The sequence below is a fragment of the Chenopodium album genome, chromosome 9, assembly GCF_948465745.1.
Source record: "Chenopodium album chromosome 9, dcCheAlbu1.1, whole genome shotgun sequence".
NCBI classification, from domain to species: Eukaryota; Viridiplantae; Streptophyta; class Magnoliopsida; order Caryophyllales; family Amaranthaceae; genus Chenopodium; species Chenopodium album.
Genome location: NC_137842.1, coordinates 1,411,650 through 1,433,275, shown reverse-complemented (window position 1 = coordinate 1,433,275; position 21,626 = coordinate 1,411,650). Strand labels below are relative to the sequence as shown.

The following is a 21,626-nucleotide window of genomic DNA, read 5'->3' as shown; positions in this document are numbered from 1 at the left end:
AGGGCCTGTTCTGATTGCCTGAACTAAATATTTTATAAGAGAAGGATATTAAAAATTGAAATGAACTGAACTTATTGAAATTAAATTAAACTGAAAATAACAGACTCTTAAAAAAAAAAACCGAGGATTAAGTAATATAATCCCTTGATACCTTTTAGCTTAAAATCCGCGAACCAGCCCAATTGTACGATTCAGCGACACTAAGGATTACGGTCGAGGTGACCGGTGCAATTTCAAAGCCCAATACTTTAGTCACGTGCTCAGGAGCATGCCAACAGAACGTTCGAGTTCTAACTCCATTTTATCATCTACGAGCCCTAATTTCTCTTCAATTTCAATCTTCAATTCTTCTCCAATTTACCCCAAAACCCTAAATTATTGATTTTAGTTTTATTTGATTCATTTTTTGCAGTAACAAAATCGGTTCTTTAAGGTAATTGCGTCTTTTTCTATTTTGTTTATGCAATTGATTTATTCATTTTCAGTGTTTGCAATGCATTGTGGCAGAATTTCACCAGATTTCAGCTGGATTTTGATTAAAATGATTTAATTTGTTATTGTTTTTTAAAGTTTGATGCATTGTTAACCTGAAATGCTTAATCTTTGCTGTTATTGCTTTTATGTTCATTGATGAATTGAAGGATATGTTTAATTTTGATGAATTTATAGGAATTTGTGGTAGATTAAAGAAGTTGCAATGCTTGCAAGAAGATTTAAATGTAGAAATCAGAGGTGGGAGTATTTATATCAGTCATTAAAGCACTCAATTAGATTGTACTCCGGTGAATGCTCGAGTTTTCGAGGTTCTATTGTGGGGGATGCTTATGTACGGAGTAATTATGTGAGGCAAAATATGTTAGAATGTAGCCGGGCGATATGTGTTGTAGGAAATTCTTTGCCTTTGAGTGGGGGGTTACATTCGCCTTGGCGGGGCGGTCATTTACGATTTTACAGCTCGGAAGGGGGTAGAGGGAATGCTAGAGATGAAGAACATATATCTGTGAAAGATGGGGTGGACTTTGATAAGAATGGTGTCCCGCGGACAGAAGTAAAGGAGGCTATACAGCAATTCGATCAGCATGCTCGGTTAGGGGAGCAAGATCAGAAGGAATGGCTGAGTAATGAGAAGCTAGCGATCGAGAATAAAAAGAAAGAGTCCCCCTTTCTTAGCAGGCAGGAAAAGTTTAAGAATGAATTCATGCGGAGGATTGTCCCGTGGGAGAAAATTACTGTTTCCTGGGATACATTTCCCTACTATGTCCAGTAAATATCTTCTACCGTTGTACTTTGTATTAATTTTAGCACATATTATCTTGATACCATGTTCATTAGAGCTATGTTTTTGTCAGTGAACATACGAAAAGCCTTTTGGTGGACTGTGCTTCATCACACTTGAACAACAAGAAATTCACTTCGGAGTATGGTTCTCGTTTACCGTCTTCAAGTGGGAGAATATTGCTACAAAGTGTTCCAGGTTTTTAATTGACTGGTTTATAACCTTTTGACAGAAACTGCATTGCATAGAAAAAGTATCTGTAGTTGATGTGATATATTTTCATGATTTCTAGGCACGGAACTATATCGAGAAAGATTGGTTAGAGCGCTTGCTCGTGATTTAAAAGTTCCACTATTGGTGCTTGACAGTAGCGTTCTTGCTCCTTATGTAAGCTTTTAAGCTAACTTATGATTTGCTGTGGGCAATATAAGTGTTCAAAATAGAGTGAACACTGGACTCTGTTGTTAATGATGGTGTCAATGTGCAGGATTTTGGGGATGATGGTGTGTCAGAAAATGACTCAGATGATGAACATGCGGTATCCAGTGAAGAGTGCACTTCTGGGTCAGAAGGCGAGGATGAAAATGAGGAAGAGTGGGCCAACAATGCTGAAGCAAAATCAGATGCTTCCGAGGATGACGAAGCTGATGTGCAAGCATCTGCTGAAGCCCTTAAGAAGCTTGTGCCTTTCAATCTTGACGAGTTTGAGAAGGTATGTTTAATGTGAAGTTGATAACTGTTTGGTTCCTTGGCAAGGAAGCATTGTAGCAGATATATTTGTGTGCTTTTACCCTCATTCTACTATTCATTTTGCCCTTATTTCTGACATCCTTCTGTAAGGAGACTGCTATTTTTAATAAGAATGTCAATTGTATGCAATATCTAAAAGAGGGAATCAATTGGATTGGCTAATCTGTTGGGTGAGTTGGGATCTTGTATGTTATCTGAATTAGTTAAGGTGTAGTCATTGAAAGCTCCCCATGACTCATGTGTAATTTTTCTCTTTTAGCCACATACTTTTGAAAATGTTATGCTTGATTAAATGTTTAAACCTTTGTGTGGACAACTCACTCAGGGAAACTCTGATGATAATATGTAGACTTGGCAGCCTAATGTTATTGAACTTGACCTATGACAGGATGTGTATCTTATGCCTTTGGAATTGTGATATAGGTATTTATTTTCCTTGCATTATGTTGGGGCTATGTATCTAGAAAGAACAGATCAAGTTTTTCACAATAAACTTAAGTCTAGGAGAATTTATTGGATATACAGTGAACTTGCATTCCATTGATGTTGAGCTTTTATTGGTATGGTTCTCAATGATCATTTTCATTTACTCTCTTTGGTGGACTTTCTTCTTGTATAATATTGTTATTGTTTCATATTATTATTATACTATTTAAAAGTTGCTCGACATCACCATTTGTATAACCCTTTTGCTATAATCTCTGTACAAGACTTTTTTTTTGGGTAACCACTAACATTATATGTATTATGTATATATTTTAGTTTCAATAACGCACTTGTTGACGAAACTTGTTTCAAGCAACTTTGTTATTTGTAAGTATAAAATACTGATATTCTGTTCAAAATTATTTTTATTCTTCCAATTATTGTCTTAACTTCCAAGCTATGTGAAATTTGAGGTTCTGGATGAATCAACTTTAGCCTAATCTCCATATCTAAAAAATTTACTCATACGTCCAAGCAAGTTTTTTTTCACGTGTTTAGGAAGTTCGTTCCTACTTAAATGCTAACTTTTTTAGAGTTGGATGTCACTTTCATTCTTAATACCTTTCTAGGCACCTCATGTTTCTTTCGTTGATACCCTTGTGAAGTGTCCTAACTTTGGGGTTGAACCTTGTGCATACTTCCTTCGTTTCTTTTTAGTTGACACATTTTAACTTTGTGCACTATTCACATAACTTACTTTGACTTCGTTTTGTGATTTAGTGCTAAGAAAAATATAGCAATGGCGGGTCTTGTTGGATTCGTCTCATGATCTATTTTCCAAATATCAAAATTTTATAAATTTTCTAATACATAATTAAATATATTTGCATTTAAAGTGTGCATTGTTGAACGTGTTTAAACAAATTGTGTTACTCCCTTCGTGTTTTAATAAGTGTTGCACTTTCTTTTTCTTGAAAAAACCTACATTTTAATATTATATCGTTCTTCTCTCATAGTCTCCACCCAAACCCACTAATACTGTTTTTTATTATTTCTTTCCTCTCACATTCATTACTTTTCAATAAACTATTAACCCTATATATTTTTTTTGACACGTTTTAAATACTAACATCCCCACTTACCTCTAATTTTATTTAAGTCAATAAATTGCCTTAAACTATGTGCCGGTGAAATTGTAACACGTTTAATATGAAATGGAGGAATTGCATGTTTTCTAAACTGGTAGCTCACTCAAGTAGGCACATATTCTAAAATATTCTTGGCAATGCAATTGACTCCAGTGGCAATTCCTACAAAAATGTGTTTTACTTGATATAATTCCTTTTACCCTCTGAGTTAGTGGTGTGCTTCAAGCTTTTAACTATGATGACTTAAGTTGGCGGTTTCTTCTCTCACTCATTTTGTAGCGAGTATCTGGAGAATGTGAAAGTGCATCTGAATCCTCCAAGTCAGTTAACCCGACTGCTGATGAGTCACAACGACCTCTGAGGAAAGGTATTTTGTCATTTTTTCTTTACTTCAACTCTTAATTTCTTTTCTTTATATTTGTGATTTGTATATAGTATCTTGGTCATTTTCTGTATGTATATGGTTTTGGTTGTTTAGACTGTAATTCTTGATGCTCTATTTGGTGTACATGTGGTCAAAGTTAGTCGGAGTTTGGGATGCTGGAGGCTATCATCAAGATCATTTTGTTATATAATTACGGACTTTTTCAAGATTAATGGATATAAGAAAGCCATAAATATTTCCTTTTTCATTAGTTGCTTACACATTGGAAATCTAAGGTCCCTGAATATTTTACATTCTTGGATTGCAAATCTTGTTTTTGGTGGCTCTATACGATTTATACTTGGCAACCTAGGAAGTGTATATCCCTTGATGTATTGCCTTTTGGCTGTGAAGAAAGGCAGTCATCTCTCCTTTTGCTGCATATCTTTGGAACTTATTGGTTGAATATTTCCGATTACTGTTGACTTATTCTCCTGGCCCTTCATTCTGTGTCTGGATTTGTTCCCTTTGTTTTCTTTGTAGTGGTCAACCATCACATCATACGTCTATATGTGGAGTTTGGAAGAAATAAAAGTGGGAGATATCCGAGCAATATGTTTGTTTGGTTATTTCTTGTGCTTTGTGATTAGAGAAATGTTAATTTTTCGGAGTGTGGGTGAAATGCAAAGATTTTTGGTGTAGAGTATTGTGCTTTGTTTCCTTTTGGTCTGATTCTTTAGGCTTTTCTGAGGAAGCCTTTTTCTGTTTATAGACAACAGTTTTTTGTGTGGCTTTTATGTATTCTCGCACCAGAGTATGATCTGGTGTTTGCTTGTTGGAGATTTAAGCTTCTGCATGAATGTTGTAAAAATATAGTTTCAATCGATAACTGTGGGACTTCATTACCCTTTATATACTGATTTTTCCTCTGAAATTAATTTGTAAATATGATGTCATTTTAATATTTTATACTGTCTGCTTACAGGCGACCGTATCAAGTACATTGGACGATCTGTGCATGTTGAATCAGATAGCAGGTCATAACTTTTCCACTTTTATGTTTCGTTTTTGAAAGAATTTTCTTTGGTGTATCTTCACCATACCTTGATCATTGAGTTACCATTTGCAATTGTTCGAGCATTCCTTTCCCATTTGTGCTCTTCTGTCAAATTAGCGTGCTATTCTGATTTACATTATATCTATGCGTGTATAAACTCAGATTTATTTTGTTATTGATGACTAATGAAAAATCATGCTTGTTCTATTGATTTATAAACCTTTGTTTTGTATGTGTGGGATGATCTAATGCTTGTTCATACTCCTCACAGTCCTCAGTATCAAAGACTATTTTCTTTCAATTGTTTGTTTTTGTGTGGGATTGGATAACTTCCTCGTTAAAGATTAATTCAGGGATTTTATTATATTTTGCATTTTAAGAGAGAGGGCATAGCAGGAAGAATTATACAAGCTGATTTTAAATGCATAATAGGCACTATTTCATTTGTAATTTGTTTATAAATTTCATCATGGTAGTTATAGGATCTCTTTTGTTATGCATGGGTTAGTGGGTAGACAATACCTTGACACTTCTGATGTAAAATAAGAAAGAGAATTTTTTTCTTCTTTCTTCTTTATTTCTTCTAGAGAAACCTTTACCACTATCTCCTCCTATAGAGATAGCATTGTCCCCCCCCTTAATCATTGACAATATACAATGCTCACAGGATCTTATTGGGGAAGATTCCAACATCCGATGGGCCGATGAATGCTTATACTATTATTCGTAGCAGGTGGGTTGGTAAGTTGCCATTATATGTTGGAGAAAGAACCCAAATAATACCTGCAAACACATGGTTAACATCCTCAGATCCAATGTAATAAAAGTCACTTTAGCAATTCTTACGCATTCTAAGAATTCACTTGAGTCTAGTTAAACTTGCGATAGTCTCGTAAAATTGTTTTGAATGTTGCTTGGATAATATCATATGACCTACATTATCTTGTACAACAAATTAGTAATGTGCATTGTTACTGTAGTTTGAGTTGTTTTATGCTTGATTAGTTATGTACAATAAATTAGTAATGTACATTATTAAGCAAAACATATATATTGTGTCTTCCTTTTATAGGGTTACATTTAGAGGGTTTTGTTTTCTCTACCTGACACAAAAAGAAGATATATTCTTCTGATATAATTTATTTGTGGATTGTTTAGGTTGTAGAATATTTTGTCAAGAGGATTTTTAATTAGTTTCGCTGTGCTGCATTTAGTCCTGTTTAGACTCACCATAGATATTCTTTAGATTGGCTTTGTAATCACCATTGTGCCACTTTTGTTGAGAGAGAGATTAAATGGGGAAAATAGAGTACAAGCAGGCAGGTTTTAAGAATTCATTGGAAGATTTGATGGTTGAAAAGAGTAGGATAATAGGAGTATGCAATGTAAGAAATCTTAGAGGATTGGAGGAGTCAAGAAGATGTGATAAGTGAGGTCACTAATTGGAGGAGTTTTAGAAGGGGTTTTTAGTGGGAGGAGTCAATGTAAAAAGAATTAAAGTTGTATTTTGAGGTTATTGTTTGGAGGAGTTTCAGAAAGAGCTTGAGGTTGGAGGATATGTTGTTTTAAGAGATCAAGAGGTTACTGTTGTTGAGATTTTCTTCTCCAATCAGGCCCTATATGTGGAGCTTGTTAAAGCAGGTTAAACCTTGTGCTGATACAGGTTAGTTGAATAGGCCCTTGAGTTGGGATGCCATTTGGAGTGTCAAGGCTTTTGGGATCCTAATTGTGAAACACTTTGAACGGCTTTCAGAAGTTACTAGAATCAGGTTCTTTTGCAATAAAAACTTAAGCTACTCAACTTTTTTAACCTTGATGCCAAGTCGAGGTTATGGATGTTAGGCCAATGAGATTGATCAATAGTATGTACTATGCTATTGCATTGCCTAAGTTTCTTGCATTGTAAAAGGGCTACTTATTGGGGAGAAGCTGAATATGTAGACTTGATAAGGTGGGTTGGTTTATCATATATTTTGCAGATTTATTATAATTAAGTTAGAAGGTCTATTGGGAATAGAATATTGTGTCTGATGTCTTTCTTTGCTATTTAGTGAGTGATTTAGCTGAAAATGAATGATCTATATCAACAGTTAGTTTCTTTGTAGGAGAGGGTTGAGGCAAATATGTGTTGTTGGTTTGATGTGTATCGGTTTCTAGCATTTCTCAATTTGCTTGACTTGCATTGTCGGACTGTGGTTTTTGGTGTATTTTCTTGAATGAATAACAGTCAGTTATATCCTGCATGAAGAAATAAAGTAGTTAACTCTTATCACTTTAGTCATCTAAGCTCTTAAACTCATGCATATGAAGAAGTCTTTGCTTCTGCATTTTCAGGTCTTTATTTAGTGCATATGTAGAGCGAGATGATTTCTTGCAATCTTAGAGCTTGATTGACTATTTTTTTAAAAAATAAAATCCCTCTCCCACATATATGGTTTATCTTAAATTCTCTTTTTATTCATTCTCTGTGTGTGTGTGTGTGGAGGCGGGGGTGGGTGAAGGTTATTATTGTTTTTTAGGAGTATTTCGTGGATTTTATTATATCTGAGTTGGGCACATTTGCAGAGAGATACCAACTGGACAGCGTGGTGAGGTATACGAAGTTGAAAAAGACCGTGTAGCTGTCATTTTGGACAGGGGGGAAAAAGATGGTAACGCAGAGCAAGATGTAAAACCTCCAATTTATTGGATTCCTGGTAATTCCTTATACTAATCAAGCTTCATTATTTGAGTGATATTGTTTATCCTATTTTTCATTGGTTGAACAGACAATTATTGTCATTTCTGACTGTTTTTAGATGATGAACATTAATGATTGATCCATTGATTGACAATGAAGCTTGGCAAAACAGTCATCTTGTTTATGCCTGCTTGAATCTGTAGCATAAAGTAGTAGATGTATATGTACTCGTTTACTCTGGACTGTAGCTATGGTTTGATGATGCGGTTTTGGTCTTTTATCATGGGAATGGTCATGGTGTAATGAGAAAGGAAATGCTTGACCACTAGGCCGTGTTGTGATGCAGATAATATTTTAAATTTCTGAAAAAAATTCTAATAATTGTATGCTATTAGAGTAGTTTAAGTATATTCTTAGATTCACAGAGCTGAGATTAGGGAGACTTAGGAAATCTTTTGCTATATCTCATGATAGCAAGTGACTTTTGAGTGAAACATGGGACATAATGCTCAATGCGGGGCAACTCGGGGTTGGATCCTTTGATTTGGTCAAGATCGCAGGTTTTCAAAGTATTGAGCAGGATGAATGGTTTGGTCTATCGAAAATCTTTTACATTATACTGCCGAACCGAAACATCAGAGGCTCTCTTTGGGCTCAGGCCTTGGGATCTTTGTTAGGTTCATTCTTGTATCAGAATTCAGATGCGGTAATTGGCACTCAAAATTTCACTCTGTAGAATGTCTTTGTTTATGATAAAAATTTGCATCTACTTGCTCATCTTTGTGAAAAATTGGCCTAAAAATATACTGTAGGAGGTATCCTGGTTGTTGTTAAGTTTACTTTTTTCTAATTTTATCAATTTAATTTACATGTAAAATCCGAAACAAATGAAGTATAGTACACAGTGTTTGAAATTTTACAGAAATAATTTTCACCTTATCTGATCAGGGTATAGTAAAAAAATTTCATTGGAGATGTAGATGAATTTCACAGGGGTATAGTAAGAAAACTATGTAAAACGGTGAAAAAGAGAGAGGTGTTGCTCTATACATCAGATAAATTTGATAGGATGAAAGTCTCATATGTTACATTATGTACGGCCAGGAGTGGGTTCTGGGTTGGGTTTATTAGGGTTTTGGGTAGTCAGAACAATTTTCTTGTCATCTTTTCACATTGATTATTGATCCATGAGTTGTTTTCTCCCTTTCTCATCACTTGTACTGCTGATCTATAGAATTTAGATAGCTATTGTTTTGAATGTTGTTTTTTTTCTCCTGCATCTTGTTGGTGATTTTTTATCTATCTATAAAATGCTGTAATTGACTAATTGGGGCATGATGTAAATATTTCAAATCTTGTTGAGTTCCTCCCGTATTTTCACAGTTTATTAGCTTAATGCTTTCATCAGATCTCTACTGGTTATTTCTTAGACAGTTGATGTATGCATGTTATGTATTTTGCTGTTTTTCTGTTTGACATTTTTTTGGTGCTTTACCAGTGGTTTAACTTTGGGTTTTGTTTAAGTTTTGATTAGTTTGTATGAAATGCATAACGCTCACACCCCACCCCCCCCCCCCCCCCCCCCCCCCCCCCCCAATCTCCTTTTAACTATCTTTGTCGCATGCAAACAATTATTACCTCCACTCTTTTTACCACACTTTCCATTTTAGGAAGTTTCGTTATGATTATAGTTGGAACATTATGCTATTTGCATGTTGTTTTTCTCTATCCCTCTCCTCATCACGTCCTTTTTATTTTTCTGCCTTAAACTATTTGCCTCCCCGTTATGTTGCAATTGCAGAAGAATGAGGGAACGATAGGTTTTCAGAGTTCCTTTCTATGTGTTTATAAGATATTGTATGTTGTTCTTGAATTAATTGTTTCCTTGTATTATTTGCAGTGAAGGATATTGAGCGTGATCTTGATGCTCAGGCCGAAGACTGTTATATTGCTATGGAATCTTTGTGTGAAGTATGTTATGGATCCAAGACTAGGGACTACCTGTATAAAATAAAATTTGCATATGGGGAATTCTGATGTTTCTTCTGAATTCTTAATTTAACGTTCCTTTAGCCTGACTATGCCCATGTCTTTTCAGGTTTTACAGTCACAGCAACCTCTCATTGTCTATTTTCCCGATTCTTCGCTGTGGTTGTCACGTGCAGCTCCCAAGTCCAATCGAACTGTGTTTGTTAGCAAGGTTGGAGAGATGTTTGACCGATTATCAGGGCCGTTGGTCCTGATTTGTGGGCAAAACAAAGTTGAAACTGGTTCCAAGGAGAAAGAGAAATTTGTAAGTTTCAAATATGCTAGTTTATGTTCTGATTTGTCCATCCATGAGATCTCCACAGTTTATTGGTCTCTAATCCTTAACGGCGGATTATTATGACACTGAGAACCAAATCAACTAATAGCTTCAGTTACAACTAGTTTGTCTAGAAATATTACGTCATATTCAATTTTGAACTTGATATTATTTAAAGCTTTGGTCTTACTGGTGAGGATTCAGCTAGCCTGTTTGAAGATTTGCCACTGAACTTTTAGTGTAACAACAGATACCTAGGAAAGCAGGGTTTTAAATATCTAATGCAAAGTGGGTCCCTTTATTGGGTAGGAAAGAGTTAGTTGCTTAAAGAATTGGTTAAAGAGGGAACATGCCTAAATGGAAAGTAGGAAGACTAATGGAGAAAGGAAGGAGTATGTGCTAATGAAAAGCAAATCTTTTGAGAATTTTTGAAGTTATAGATTTTCTTGCTATGGTTTTGTCTGAAGATTGTGCTGAAAGTCCAATTAGAATAATTAACATCTTTGATAATTTTATTTTTATTCTCCCCCCCCCCCCCCCCCCAAAAAAAAAAAAAAATTACATATGTATGATGCATGCAAGCAACTGATTATTGCTAAAATTTATTTTAAATTGTCGTTTTGCAGACAATGCTACTCCCGAATTTCGGCCGCCTTGCAAAGCTGGTAATGCCTCACAATCTTTTCTTAACAATTAGCAATTTAGCATCATAATATTGACTAATTTTGTTTTCAAAGTATCTAACTTCTCCGTCTTTCTTTCTCGTCTTTCTTTCTGTTCTTATTCTGACATTATCTTTTTTTTACCTGTTTTTATTTATTTATTATTATTATTTTTATTTATTTATTTATTTATTTTATTTTACTTCCAACTGTGTGTCATTGTGAATTTGTGACTGTTTTGTTTAGAACCTTGGTGAATGGTGATATGATGGTTTATATACTGCATGTCTTACATACATCAATTGTTTGAGTTGCTTGATTGTTTGTGGGCGAAGAAAAAGGGTTCCATCAGATTGGCTGTTAGCATGCATATCTTGATTTTTATTTTTTATGTGCAACTTTTGATTTCAATGAGAGGAGTTTTTCCTGTGTTGGTGATTCGTATAAACATGTTATGGTGATATATTGAAACTCATAACTTTAAATCCTTTTCTGATAATATTAGTAAGATTTGAGGGAAGAAATTATGGAGGAGTTGATAGCTTTTGAGTTGCTTAAAGTGGTCCTTTGTAACTTATATTTCATCTGGTTGAAGTTTTTTTCTTCTGTGAATTTATTTGATTATTCCAAAGAATACAAAAAGATTGCCAATTCATTAATTCTACCATTTATATCTGTAATTATTAATTAAATTTTTAGTTGATTTTGTGTATTAAGATATAATGAGTTTTTAACTGAACGTCTTTGTGTTTCTGGAATGATGTTAGTTTTCCTTATTAATGATGTAACTCAAAATTAACTTCTGTCTTCTGTCATTACTTATTATTTTGCATCTAACTCCATTCCCATTTCTTCTCAATTTGCCAGCCACTTCCTTTAAGAAGACTGACAGAGGGACTTAAAGCTACAAAGAGATCTGATGACAATGATATATATAAGCTTTTTACAAATGTCATGTGTATACATCCACCAAAGGTAACCAAGTAACTGCTAATACTATGCATTTTGGAATTTAACTGCTGTGGCTTCCTTTTTAATCAATATCCCTTTCAAAATTTTCTTTTAATCATATGCAATTCATCGTTATAATAGATCTAAAATGATGGCTTTCAATAAATGTATCTACTGAATGTCTTTTCTTTTATCAACTTGTTTTGTTGGACACCATTCGTGTGCATCTTAGTCCACTTGAGCTTTCTCTTAGCTTTCTTTGGTACACCTTTTTTTTGGTTAAGAATGCGGTCACTCATGAGTACGTAAATCTTTGTTCTATTCTTTGATGATTGTGATTTAAGAATTAAAATCTGTTAAATTATGAAAAGTATTTTTAAGTCTATATCAAAGCTGCTATGTATTATTGGAACAAAAAAAAATGAGTTTAAGATCTCATGTATGTGAATTTTAATAATGTTAACTTGTACCATGGTTTTATAATGGTTTGCGGTAACAGCACATTATGGTCTATACCAGATTTCATGGTGTGATGTGAAAAGTACATGCTACTGGCATTATTCGCAAATTTGCATGTTGAAATTCTTAAGTAACGACCTTGTAAATGAAGGGCCTTGATTTGATTCCATACAGTGGAATCATGTCATATCAGCTTGCCGAAATTTCGTTGCCCCTTGTAATATATATTTTGGTGTAACAGATTTTTATCTGTGAAAGTCTATTTTATTCTCATACCTAAGGTCCTTACTGCTTTTATATTTAAAGGTCTTGAATATGTTATCTATTCTTTTGATTGTCTTCTCTCTTCATGCTGCTATCAGGAGGAAGAGCTACTTCGGACTTTTAATAAACAACTTGAAGAAGACAGAAGAATAGTAATTTCACGCAGCAATCTGAATGAACTACATAAGGTATTGCATACCTTTGTCATATTAATACAGGGATATATTCAGCTACTCAGGTGTAAGGCTGAGTATATGTTGACCTTTATATTCTGCTTGGCATGGGATTCACTCTGGTCTTGTTGTTTTTTGTTGGCTTTCAATTTGATTTTATGTTACTACCTTTCCAATATAAAACTAGGCATTGGGCTAAAGGTAATGTCTGGGATGGGGAGAAAGAAATTCCCAGTCATTGTATTTGGAGACAAGGAAGTTTCTTTATTTGAGTATCTGCAACTTCTATTCATACTTATAGTTATTTTTGGCCTTGGAGCTTTGTTGTCAACAAATGATTTCTATGGATTCACTCTTATGAAGTTATGACGTAATGCAGGTTCTTGAAGAACACGAGCTTTCTTGTTTGGAGTTACTGCAGGTTGGTACTGACGGTGTGGTATTGACAAAAAAAAGTAAGTACCCCGTTGTGGGTATAATAGTGCTGGTCTCTGCATACTATTTACCTGAGCTTCAATCTATTTAAAACATAATTGGTGAAGTTTCACTTATATCGTTGACAATAAAAATTATGATTACTTAATTAAATCTATTCTGTGGAGGGGCTATGTGAGTTTACACAGGGGCTTGTTGTAATACTCCCTCTATTTTTAATGCAACACTTCCCGTAATGGAGATAATCCATACTGTTTTATTATATTCTTCTCATCTCACGGTCCCCAACTCTTACCTCTCTGATACTTAATTATTATTTCTCTCACCTCACATCAAAAAAAAAAAAAAAATTCCTATTAGTGCACTCTCATTTTTGTAGTTTTTAATTCCCCAACAAACGCTGCATACAGTATACTTAAACAAATTCAACTCAACCACCTATAGTTCTGTGACGGTCACCATGTTACTGATGTAAGAAAAGATACCTATTTGGCAGTCTTCTCCATTTTCTGTTATATATTTGCGCCTGGACCAGGAATGTGTTTCCACAAAATTATTTCTGCTCTGGTGCTTTATCAAGTTTTTCCTTCTCCCGTGCCTTTTTTGACCTACTGCTTCCTCTAACTCTATCCACAGAGGCCGAGAAGGTTGTTGGCTGGGCCAAAAATCATTACTTAGCAGCTTGCCTTATTCCTTCCGTCAAGGGAGAAAGACTCACTTTGCCTCGTGAAAGGTATGTAGTGTATTATTTCTTCATGTTAATTTGACAGACTTATGTTGCACATGTCTGATTTTGTTTTTGCAATCTCTGTTTGGTGTTTTGCGTATAGCTTGGAGGTTGCAATTTCAAGGTTAAAGGAGCAGGAGTCTATTACAAAAAAGCCTTCACAAAATCTAAAGGTATGCATTTGGTTAACATGCGATTTGATGATTCTCTCTGTTATAGCTTCATTTGTTTAAATTTTTCTGATCTGGCAGAATCTTGCGAAGGATGAGTATGAGAGTAACTTTATTACAGCAGTAGTTCCCCCTGGTGAAGTAGGTGTTCAATTTGATGATATTGGTGCTCTTGAAGATGTGAAGAAGGCACTGAATGAATTGGTTATTCTTCCTATGAGACGGCCAGAACTTTTCTCTCGTGGAAATTTGCTGCGGGTATTACTTTGCATCAAATACTCATTGAGTTTAATTTTGGTTAAAATATTACATGCATCTATTAATAGTCTGAGGCTCGTAACAGCCTTGCAAGGGAATTTTGCTGTTTGGACCTCCGGGAACTGGTAAAACTCTTCTTGCCAAAGCACTTGCAACTGAAGCAGGGGCAAATTTCATTAGCGTTACGGGTTCAACTTTAACATCAAAGGTATGAACAGCACATCTGTGCTGACTTTTGTAATCTTTATTTATAGACTTTTTCCTGCGTCATTTTCTTGTTCTCTTACTTCATCTGCAAGCAATTTGTAGTCTTGTTTATATGTTTTGTTTCCAATATTCTAAAGTATCATGCTTCTTGTGTTTGTAGACTGAGGCCTTGTTCTCTTCACCTTATTCTAATAATCTTTAGAAGAGTAATTTAAGTTTAGTAACAATGTGTTATGTTTTGCAAAAATAAGTTAAATTCACAAATCAATAAAAACAAGTTTTTAGTAAAAAATAATTTAAGTTTAGAAAAAAAAAATTCAGTTAAATGATTTACTTGTTTATAAAATAGTTTTAATTCACGAGAGTGAAGGACAGCTCAAGTGGTTAAAGCTTACTTCCCGGTTTCAAGAGAACTTGGGATCGATTCTCACCCCCGCCCTTGTGGCTCTCGAAACACCAAAAAAATAAAAAATAAATAGCTTTAATTCACAAAATTCAAGTGAAGAGAACAGGGCCTGTCAATTTTTCATTTGCTGGCAGCCTCAATCCCCCCCTTCTGCCAATGTTATTGTTTTTTCGAATAGATATAAGACAATTATGAAAAGAGTAATGTAGAATACGACTAGAGTCTAGATTTCCTCAGAATCGACACAAATTAAAACACAGAGATATCTCACCCATTATTAGAAAATTGTTCTTCAAAAGCTGCCTTTTTGTCTGGCTAACACTGCTGTATCATCTTTGTTTGTTTAATATTCTTGTTAGTCATAGGTCACCAAATATGGTGTTTTATTTGTTAGTTTCTAATGGAGAAAAATAAAGAATATCTTTTTTTCTGGTCAATGTCAGACTTATAACATCTACAGTGATCATGAGCGTTGTAGTTGTAATCTTTCCACCTGAGTTTGGAATTGTTTGGTCAAATAACTGTCTTTATAGCTCTTGTTTCGAAATGTACTTGATATGGACATAATGATGTTGTGTACTAATGTATGAGCTTCGTGCTGAAATCGAAAAAGGTACTAGTAGAACTATACGCTTTTTATAGCAAACTATATTTTTCCTTTTTTTACTGTCATGTCCTCTGAAAAGTTCTGATTTCTTGAATGCATGGTGTCTTTGCTTGTTATGGGTGGCTGATGAGGCTGTAAATCTTGACCTCACTTGATCTTGTCAGCCTTGTATCCAAACTGGATATTTTATTTTCTTTATGATTTTATTTTCAATATTTTTCTAATCATTTCAATTTATTTATGGCAGTGGTTTGGAGATGCTGAAAAGCTTACTAAGGCTCTTTTTTCCTTTGCTAGTAAGCTGGCACCAGTCATAATATTTGTTGATGAGGTAATATACGTTATTAGAATGCTTGTATTGAGTGCTGAAGTATGGCTGCTATTTAATCGAAAAAAAATATTCTTTTATCTTCAGAAACTAGCATCTGACTTGATTACAATGTAATTTAATAATCATATGTTGCCATTTTAGATGCATCTTTTTTCTGGTATTCTTAACACTAAGAATAGACATGTTTAAGTAAGCTTGTTCCCCATGAAAAGTAGCTATTTGAATGGGAGTGTTGCATGCTGCTTGCGGTTGACAGTGTGGTCTGAGCTCCGTGTAGTAAAGAAGAGGCCTTTTCTATTCATGTAGGTGGACAGTTTGCTTGGTGCTCGTGGTGGGTCCTTTGAACATGAAGCAACTAGAAGAATGCGTAATGAATTTATGGCTGCTTGGGATGGGTTGAGGACAAAGGATAGTCAAAGAATTCTCATCCTTGGTGCAACCAATCGCCCATTTGACCTTGATGATGCTGTCATTCGTCGTTTGCCGAGAAGGTAAGACTATTTTTCCTCATTGCCTGGCTGCTTCTCTGCCCAGTGCCAACTAAGTTACCTCTCTTAATTTAATTTCTTTCAAAAATCTACTGGTTTGAGTCTACAAGATCATTTCATGCTGTAAAACCTGAGGCACTGTAATTTTATATTTTCCTGGTTTGCTCTGGTTCCTGCTTTTGGTATTCGTCAATGTCTATTGGATATTTCTCTATACTTTTTCTTAGCCCCTTTAATTGGTTGGTTGTTTGAATTTTGGAAGCTCTTGAAAGAGCAATTATATGTGCTTAACTGAAAGCAGTTGCTTTAGAGTCATGATATATCTTTTTGTCATGCAGGATATATGTGGACCTTCCAGATGTAGAAAATAGAATGAAGATTTTGAAAATATTTCTTGCTCAAGAGAACATTGAGCCAAATTTCCAATTTGATAAGCTTGCAAATGTGACAGAAGGATATTCCGGGAGTGATTTGAAGGTATTCTGATTTTCCCTGATCTCATTTTCTTTGGCATTATCCTACATGCTGTGAGCTTCTAACATAAATCTACTTTGTTCTGCAGAACCTCTGCATTGCTGCAGCATATAGACCTGTCCAAGAACTCTTGGAACAAGAAAACAAGGTACATGTCTAATGTACATCTCTCAGCAAACAACTTATATTCAATCATGCTGAAGCAGTAATTTAGCCTGATCTGTATCCCTGACTTTACATGGGATTGAGGTTTTCAGGAGTCGAGTTTTTGTACTTTCATAGTTTCATGTGATAGCATGTGAGCCAAGAGCTAGTTCAATGGCAAACAAAAAGTATTAATTTTTTTTTGTGTTTTCTTCTTGCTCTCGTGCATGTTTTTCATGTGATTGTTCTTACTGTAAAATTTAGTTTACTGGCAATTCTGAAGAATTCCTTTTTGGGGTTGTGGAGTTGTCATTAAAATATGTGAAAGGATGGGTTATGTGCCTTATTATGTAAAGGTTATGTGTACTAGTAGCATGGTCATTTACCCGTCTGTAATACGTTCATTTGCTTTTCCTGACAGGTTGAGAAGAACGTTACATCTTCAATATTACGTCCACTTAGTTTGGAAGATTTTATTCAATCAAAATCCAAGGTAATTTGTTTAACTACTTTTTGCATTAGTCACTGGACACGAATAACTTTTGTTTCTCTTGAACTCCATGACAATTATTGTTGCATTGAAATACGTTGTTGATAATAATTGAATTATAAAATTGATTTTTTTATTTCAAGCTTATAGTGTTGATTATTTTGGAGTTGTGAGTAGTATTGTAAAGAATGCAGTATATTCTGGTACAAAGGGTGAGTAATTGTGATCCACCACTTGACTTATCTACACTAGACCATGGGACACAAGCAAATCCCTATCACAGTTAACGCAATCCAGAACATGTTTATCTCGAAGTGTGTAGTGAAAGGATGTATCATACGGGCCAGTGGAGAAATTATATTCACGACCTGAAAATTTTCTAAAGTTGTGCTAAGTCAGAGATTGGATTTTTATAGGAATTTTCATTCTCAATATACCCCCTTATTAGATAATTTTTTTTTAATAGAAATTTTTATCCTCAAAACTTTTAAAAACAACCTATGTGTTCCATATAAACTAGTTAGAAATCCTTGAGGAGGCTTTAATTCGAGTGGTGTCCCTATTACCAGCCTTTTGTCATTTTTAGAGAATATGTCCTTGTTTTCATTCATCTATCCATCCAGTTTCTCTTGCTTTCTGTTTATAGTCAGAGGTGGAGAAAGGGAGTTATTCACCTCAGCTATAAAAGAAAAAAGCAATCCTTTATATCTAAAGCATTGAAATAATCTCTATATATTTCTTGCACATGAACACACGATGGCTTGTTACTAGTATGAAATAGTATTATATAAAGGCTCTGAGATTTGTGTATGGCGGAGAGGAAACTGTTTACCTATGCTAATTCCCCTACTATCCAAAAACTATCACCCTTTGGGGAATAGGAAAGAATTGTGTTTACCTAACTCACTAATCCGTTACATACTAAATTACTTATTTCATCTAGAGGTCATATTTTTCACTTGCTTGTTATTAGTCGAGTTGAAATTTTCTGAAAAAGTTTGTCATTGCTTGATCATTTTGTACATTGCAGGTAGGACCTTCAGTTGCCTATGATGCAGCTAGCATGAATGAATTGCGAAAGTGGAATGATCAGTACGGAGAAGGTGGAAGCCGGAAAAAGTCACCATTTGGTTTCTAAAGCAGTAAGTGATTTCCCAATAGTTAATCCTTCTAAAATTGGAGTGATCGGCACCATGATGATGAGAACAATGAGTAAATTGCATGAATCTTATGGACGAAAAAGTAAAAGAAAGAACGGTGAAAGAAAATGGGGTGCGCAAGAAGGCAGGGCTGTGTTCCTTAAATAAAAAGCCAGAGCAGTTCTCTACTTCTCTTCTCCTATAGAAATAGAATGCTGTTGTATGCAATATATCACGGCCATATAGTTTGCCATACATCATTTAATTTAGCAGTAGGTCTTTATTTTGTTAATTTTAAAAAAACTAACAGCTTTTTTTTAACACCTATATTGAGAGAATGGGAGATAATTTTTTTCTCCAGACTTGTCGTAAAACTGGAGAAAGAGTGAAAAAGAGAATTGGGGGGATGCTCTTTGGAATCAAAATTGAGGGGGAAAGGTCCGTGAAATATTTACTCGTGTGCATTATTATGATTGATCCAACTGCAGCGACGAGTATAATTCCCTGAAGGGTGTATATCTTAGAATTGATGTAATAAACTTGGCTGTTCTTCTATATAATCTCATTTTAAGTGTATATTTGGTGGTAGCTAGGAAGTTTTGACCACAATCTCAGTCATTACGCATATTTTGTCATTTCATATTTTTGATGTTTTGAGTTGAGTTCAATTGTTCACTAAGATGTTAATGAGTTAATTGTAGATGACAATTTTGTATCTTGAAATCGCTTGCCCTGTTTCCGAACTAATTTTTCCTGACTTTTTTTTACAACAAACTTTATCAATTTAATATATATATATAAAGGAGAGTTTTTCCCCGAGTTTTTAGAGAGCCACGTAGGATGTATTTTTCTTAACGCGCCATGTAGAATTATAAATTTAAGTTGTAGCCAATTAAATAATAGATTATTAATTTCTTTTACAATTTAATAATTCAAATGCCATGTAAGCAAAATTGACGAATGAGATTTTAAAGTTAAAATTAATTAAATACAAAATATTATCTTTTGAGATTAGGAATTTTATCTAATATTTTAAAATAATATAATAACAACTTTTTAAAAAGATTATTAATTTCTTTTACAATTTAATAATTCAAATGCCATGTAAGCAAAACTGACGAATGAGATTTTAAAGTTTAAATTAATTAAATACAAAATATTATTTTTTGAGATTAGGAATTTTATCTAATATTTTTAAAATAATATAATAACAATTTTTTAAAAATTATTTTTAAAAAATATACTAACAAATCGTGCATCGCACGGGCTTCATAAAGGGGAGTTTTTTCTCGAGTTTTTAGAGAGCCACTTAGGATTTCTTAGTGCGTCATGTAGGATTATAAATTTAAGTTGTAGCCAATAAAATAAGAGATTATTGATTTCATTTACAATTAAATAATTCAAACGCCACGTAAGCAAAATTGACGAATGAAATTTTTAAGTTTAAATTAATTAAATACAAAATATTAATTTTGAGATTAGAAATTATATCTAATATTTTAAAACTAATATAGTAACAATTATAATCACATATATGAAAAATATTTTGTAAGAAAATACTAACAAACCGTGCATCGCACGAGCTTCATCTAGTTATTATCTAAATTTAACTTAACAAAATATTTTTAAAAAAATTGAGAGATATTTTTACAAAAGGACATATTATTCCAAAATATTTTCTAATTTTTATTGGTTATATGTAGAGCTGTCAATTCGGGTAAACTGGTCGGGTTTGGATCGGATAAGAGTAGGTTGGGTCAACTCGGATCGGGTCAATTCGGGTTAATGTCATAACATATGCGGGTCGGGTGAGGTCTTGCTTGAGTCGGGTCATACATTTTATCGGGTTTGGGTCGGATTAATAACAAGTCGGGCTACATTCGGGTCGGGAATAATTCGGGTTTCACGGGTTAAAACGGGTTAGGGTAATTCTCGGGTTCGAGTCGCGTTTGGTTCAAGTCAATAGTTTGCGGGTTAGAATCAGGTCGGGTCATTTTTGGGTTTGAGTCGGGTTCGGTTCAAGTCAATAATTTGCGGGTTATAGTCAAGTCGGGTCATTTCCAAGTCAGGTCATTCTCGGGTTCAAGTCGGGTTTGGTTCAAGTCAATAATTTGCGGGTTACAATCAAGTAGGGTCATTTCCAAGTCGGGTCATATTCGGGTTCAACTAACTATAAATAGATAATTATCATTTTTATCAAACTAATTATTTCCTGTGACTATAATATACTACCTCCGTTTCTATTTAGTTGACACGTTTCGCCTTTAGCACTATTCACACACCTCCCTTTGACCGTTTTTTGTGCTTTATACGTAATGAAAAATATACTCATATGGGATCTTGTTAGATTTGTCAAGTTATATACTTTTAAAATATCAACTTTTCATAATTTTTGTTTATCGCTAATTAAAGATATTAATTATTGAATAAGTGCATTGACAAACGTGACTAAAGAAACGTGTCAACTAAAAAGAAACGGATGAAGTATTTTGTTAATAATCGGTAATTCGGGTCTAGGGCTGGTTTCAGATCGGATTTGGATCACCATTTTTTCGAGTTTAGATGGGCCGGTTAATAATCGGGTTCGGATCGAGTCAGCTTTTGACAGCTGTAGTTATATGTTCAACCAATATCCAAGATTTTCAAGAAGGGAAGCAATATCCAAGATTTTCAAGAAGGGAAGCAAAACTAATCCATACAGTATGTATCAATTGCCAGCCACGAATTAACATCTAGAATGAGGAAAAGTCCTAAGACTACAAGGATGACCCTTATAGTAGTACGGTAGTTGACCGGGAAATGGACATATTTTAACTTATTTGAGCTATCAAAATCGTGAAGCTATCAAAATCGTGATTTAAGGTTCCGTTTATTTCCATAGAAAATAAAATTCATGGAAAATCATTTTTAAAAGATAATAGTTTTTGATGGAAAACATGATTGTGAAAAGAGTTTCCCTTTGTTTGGTTATAGAAAAACACTAGATTAAATCCCGTGCAATGCACGTTGTTAAATAATTTTAATGACAATAAATTTTACCAAAAATAATGGATATAAATATTATAAATAGACTTAGTAGTAAAAAGTATGAAATATTGTGAAAGAAATTAATTAAACATACAATAGTTATAATGGGCAATTTGATATTTAAGGACATTTATTTTAGATTTTATACAAACTAAAAGTCATAATTTAATTACAATAAGTTTTTTTTAGTAGGTGGTTTTGGAGGGAA

At 34.1% G+C, this 21,626-nt stretch overlaps 1 protein-coding gene across 2 annotated transcripts; it reads left to right on the top strand.

Annotated features, from left to right (window-relative positions):
• The first annotated feature begins 279 nt into the window (after positions 1–279).
• Positions 280–18,747, top strand: LOC145558192 (uncharacterized). 2 transcript variants are annotated; one of them, XM_081619345.1, is made up of 25 exons: positions 280–433; positions 670–1,263; positions 1,350–1,474; positions 1,569–1,663; positions 1,764–1,988; positions 3,880–3,967; positions 4,950–5,001; positions 5,689–5,754; positions 7,587–7,717; positions 9,602–9,672; positions 9,800–9,994; positions 10,633–10,671; positions 11,536–11,643; positions 12,441–12,530; positions 12,895–12,970; positions 13,587–13,683; positions 13,781–13,850; positions 13,929–14,105; positions 14,191–14,313; positions 15,573–15,656; positions 15,963–16,147; positions 16,483–16,621; positions 16,707–16,766; positions 17,184–17,255; positions 18,283–18,747. In XM_081619345.1, exons 2-25 carry the CDS (start codon positions 698–700, stop codon positions 18,388–18,390), a joined length of 3,042 nt encoding a protein of 1,013 aa, XP_081475471.1. In that variant the 5' UTR covers positions 280–433; positions 670–697; the 3' UTR covers positions 18,391–18,747. The 2 variants fall into 2 exon arrangements, with proteins under 2 accessions (XP_081475471.1, XP_081475472.1); XM_081619346.1 differs by lacking the exon at positions 5,689–5,754.
• Positions 18,748–21,626: the final 2,879 nt, after the last annotated feature.

Bases quoted from the DNA above. Each gene is read 5' to 3' on its own strand.
- LOC145558192 (XM_081619345.1), top strand. From the start codon at position 698: ATGCTTGCAAGAAGATTTAAATGTAGAAATCAGAGGTGGGAGTATTTA. The intron at 15,657-15,962 runs GTAATATACGTT...CTATTCATGTAG, and splicing joins TCATAATATTTGTTGATGAG to GTGGACAGTTTGCTTGGTGC. The intron at 16,622-16,706 runs GTATTCTGATTT...TTTGTTCTGCAG, and splicing joins ATTCCGGGAGTGATTTGAAG to AACCTCTGCATTGCTGCAGC.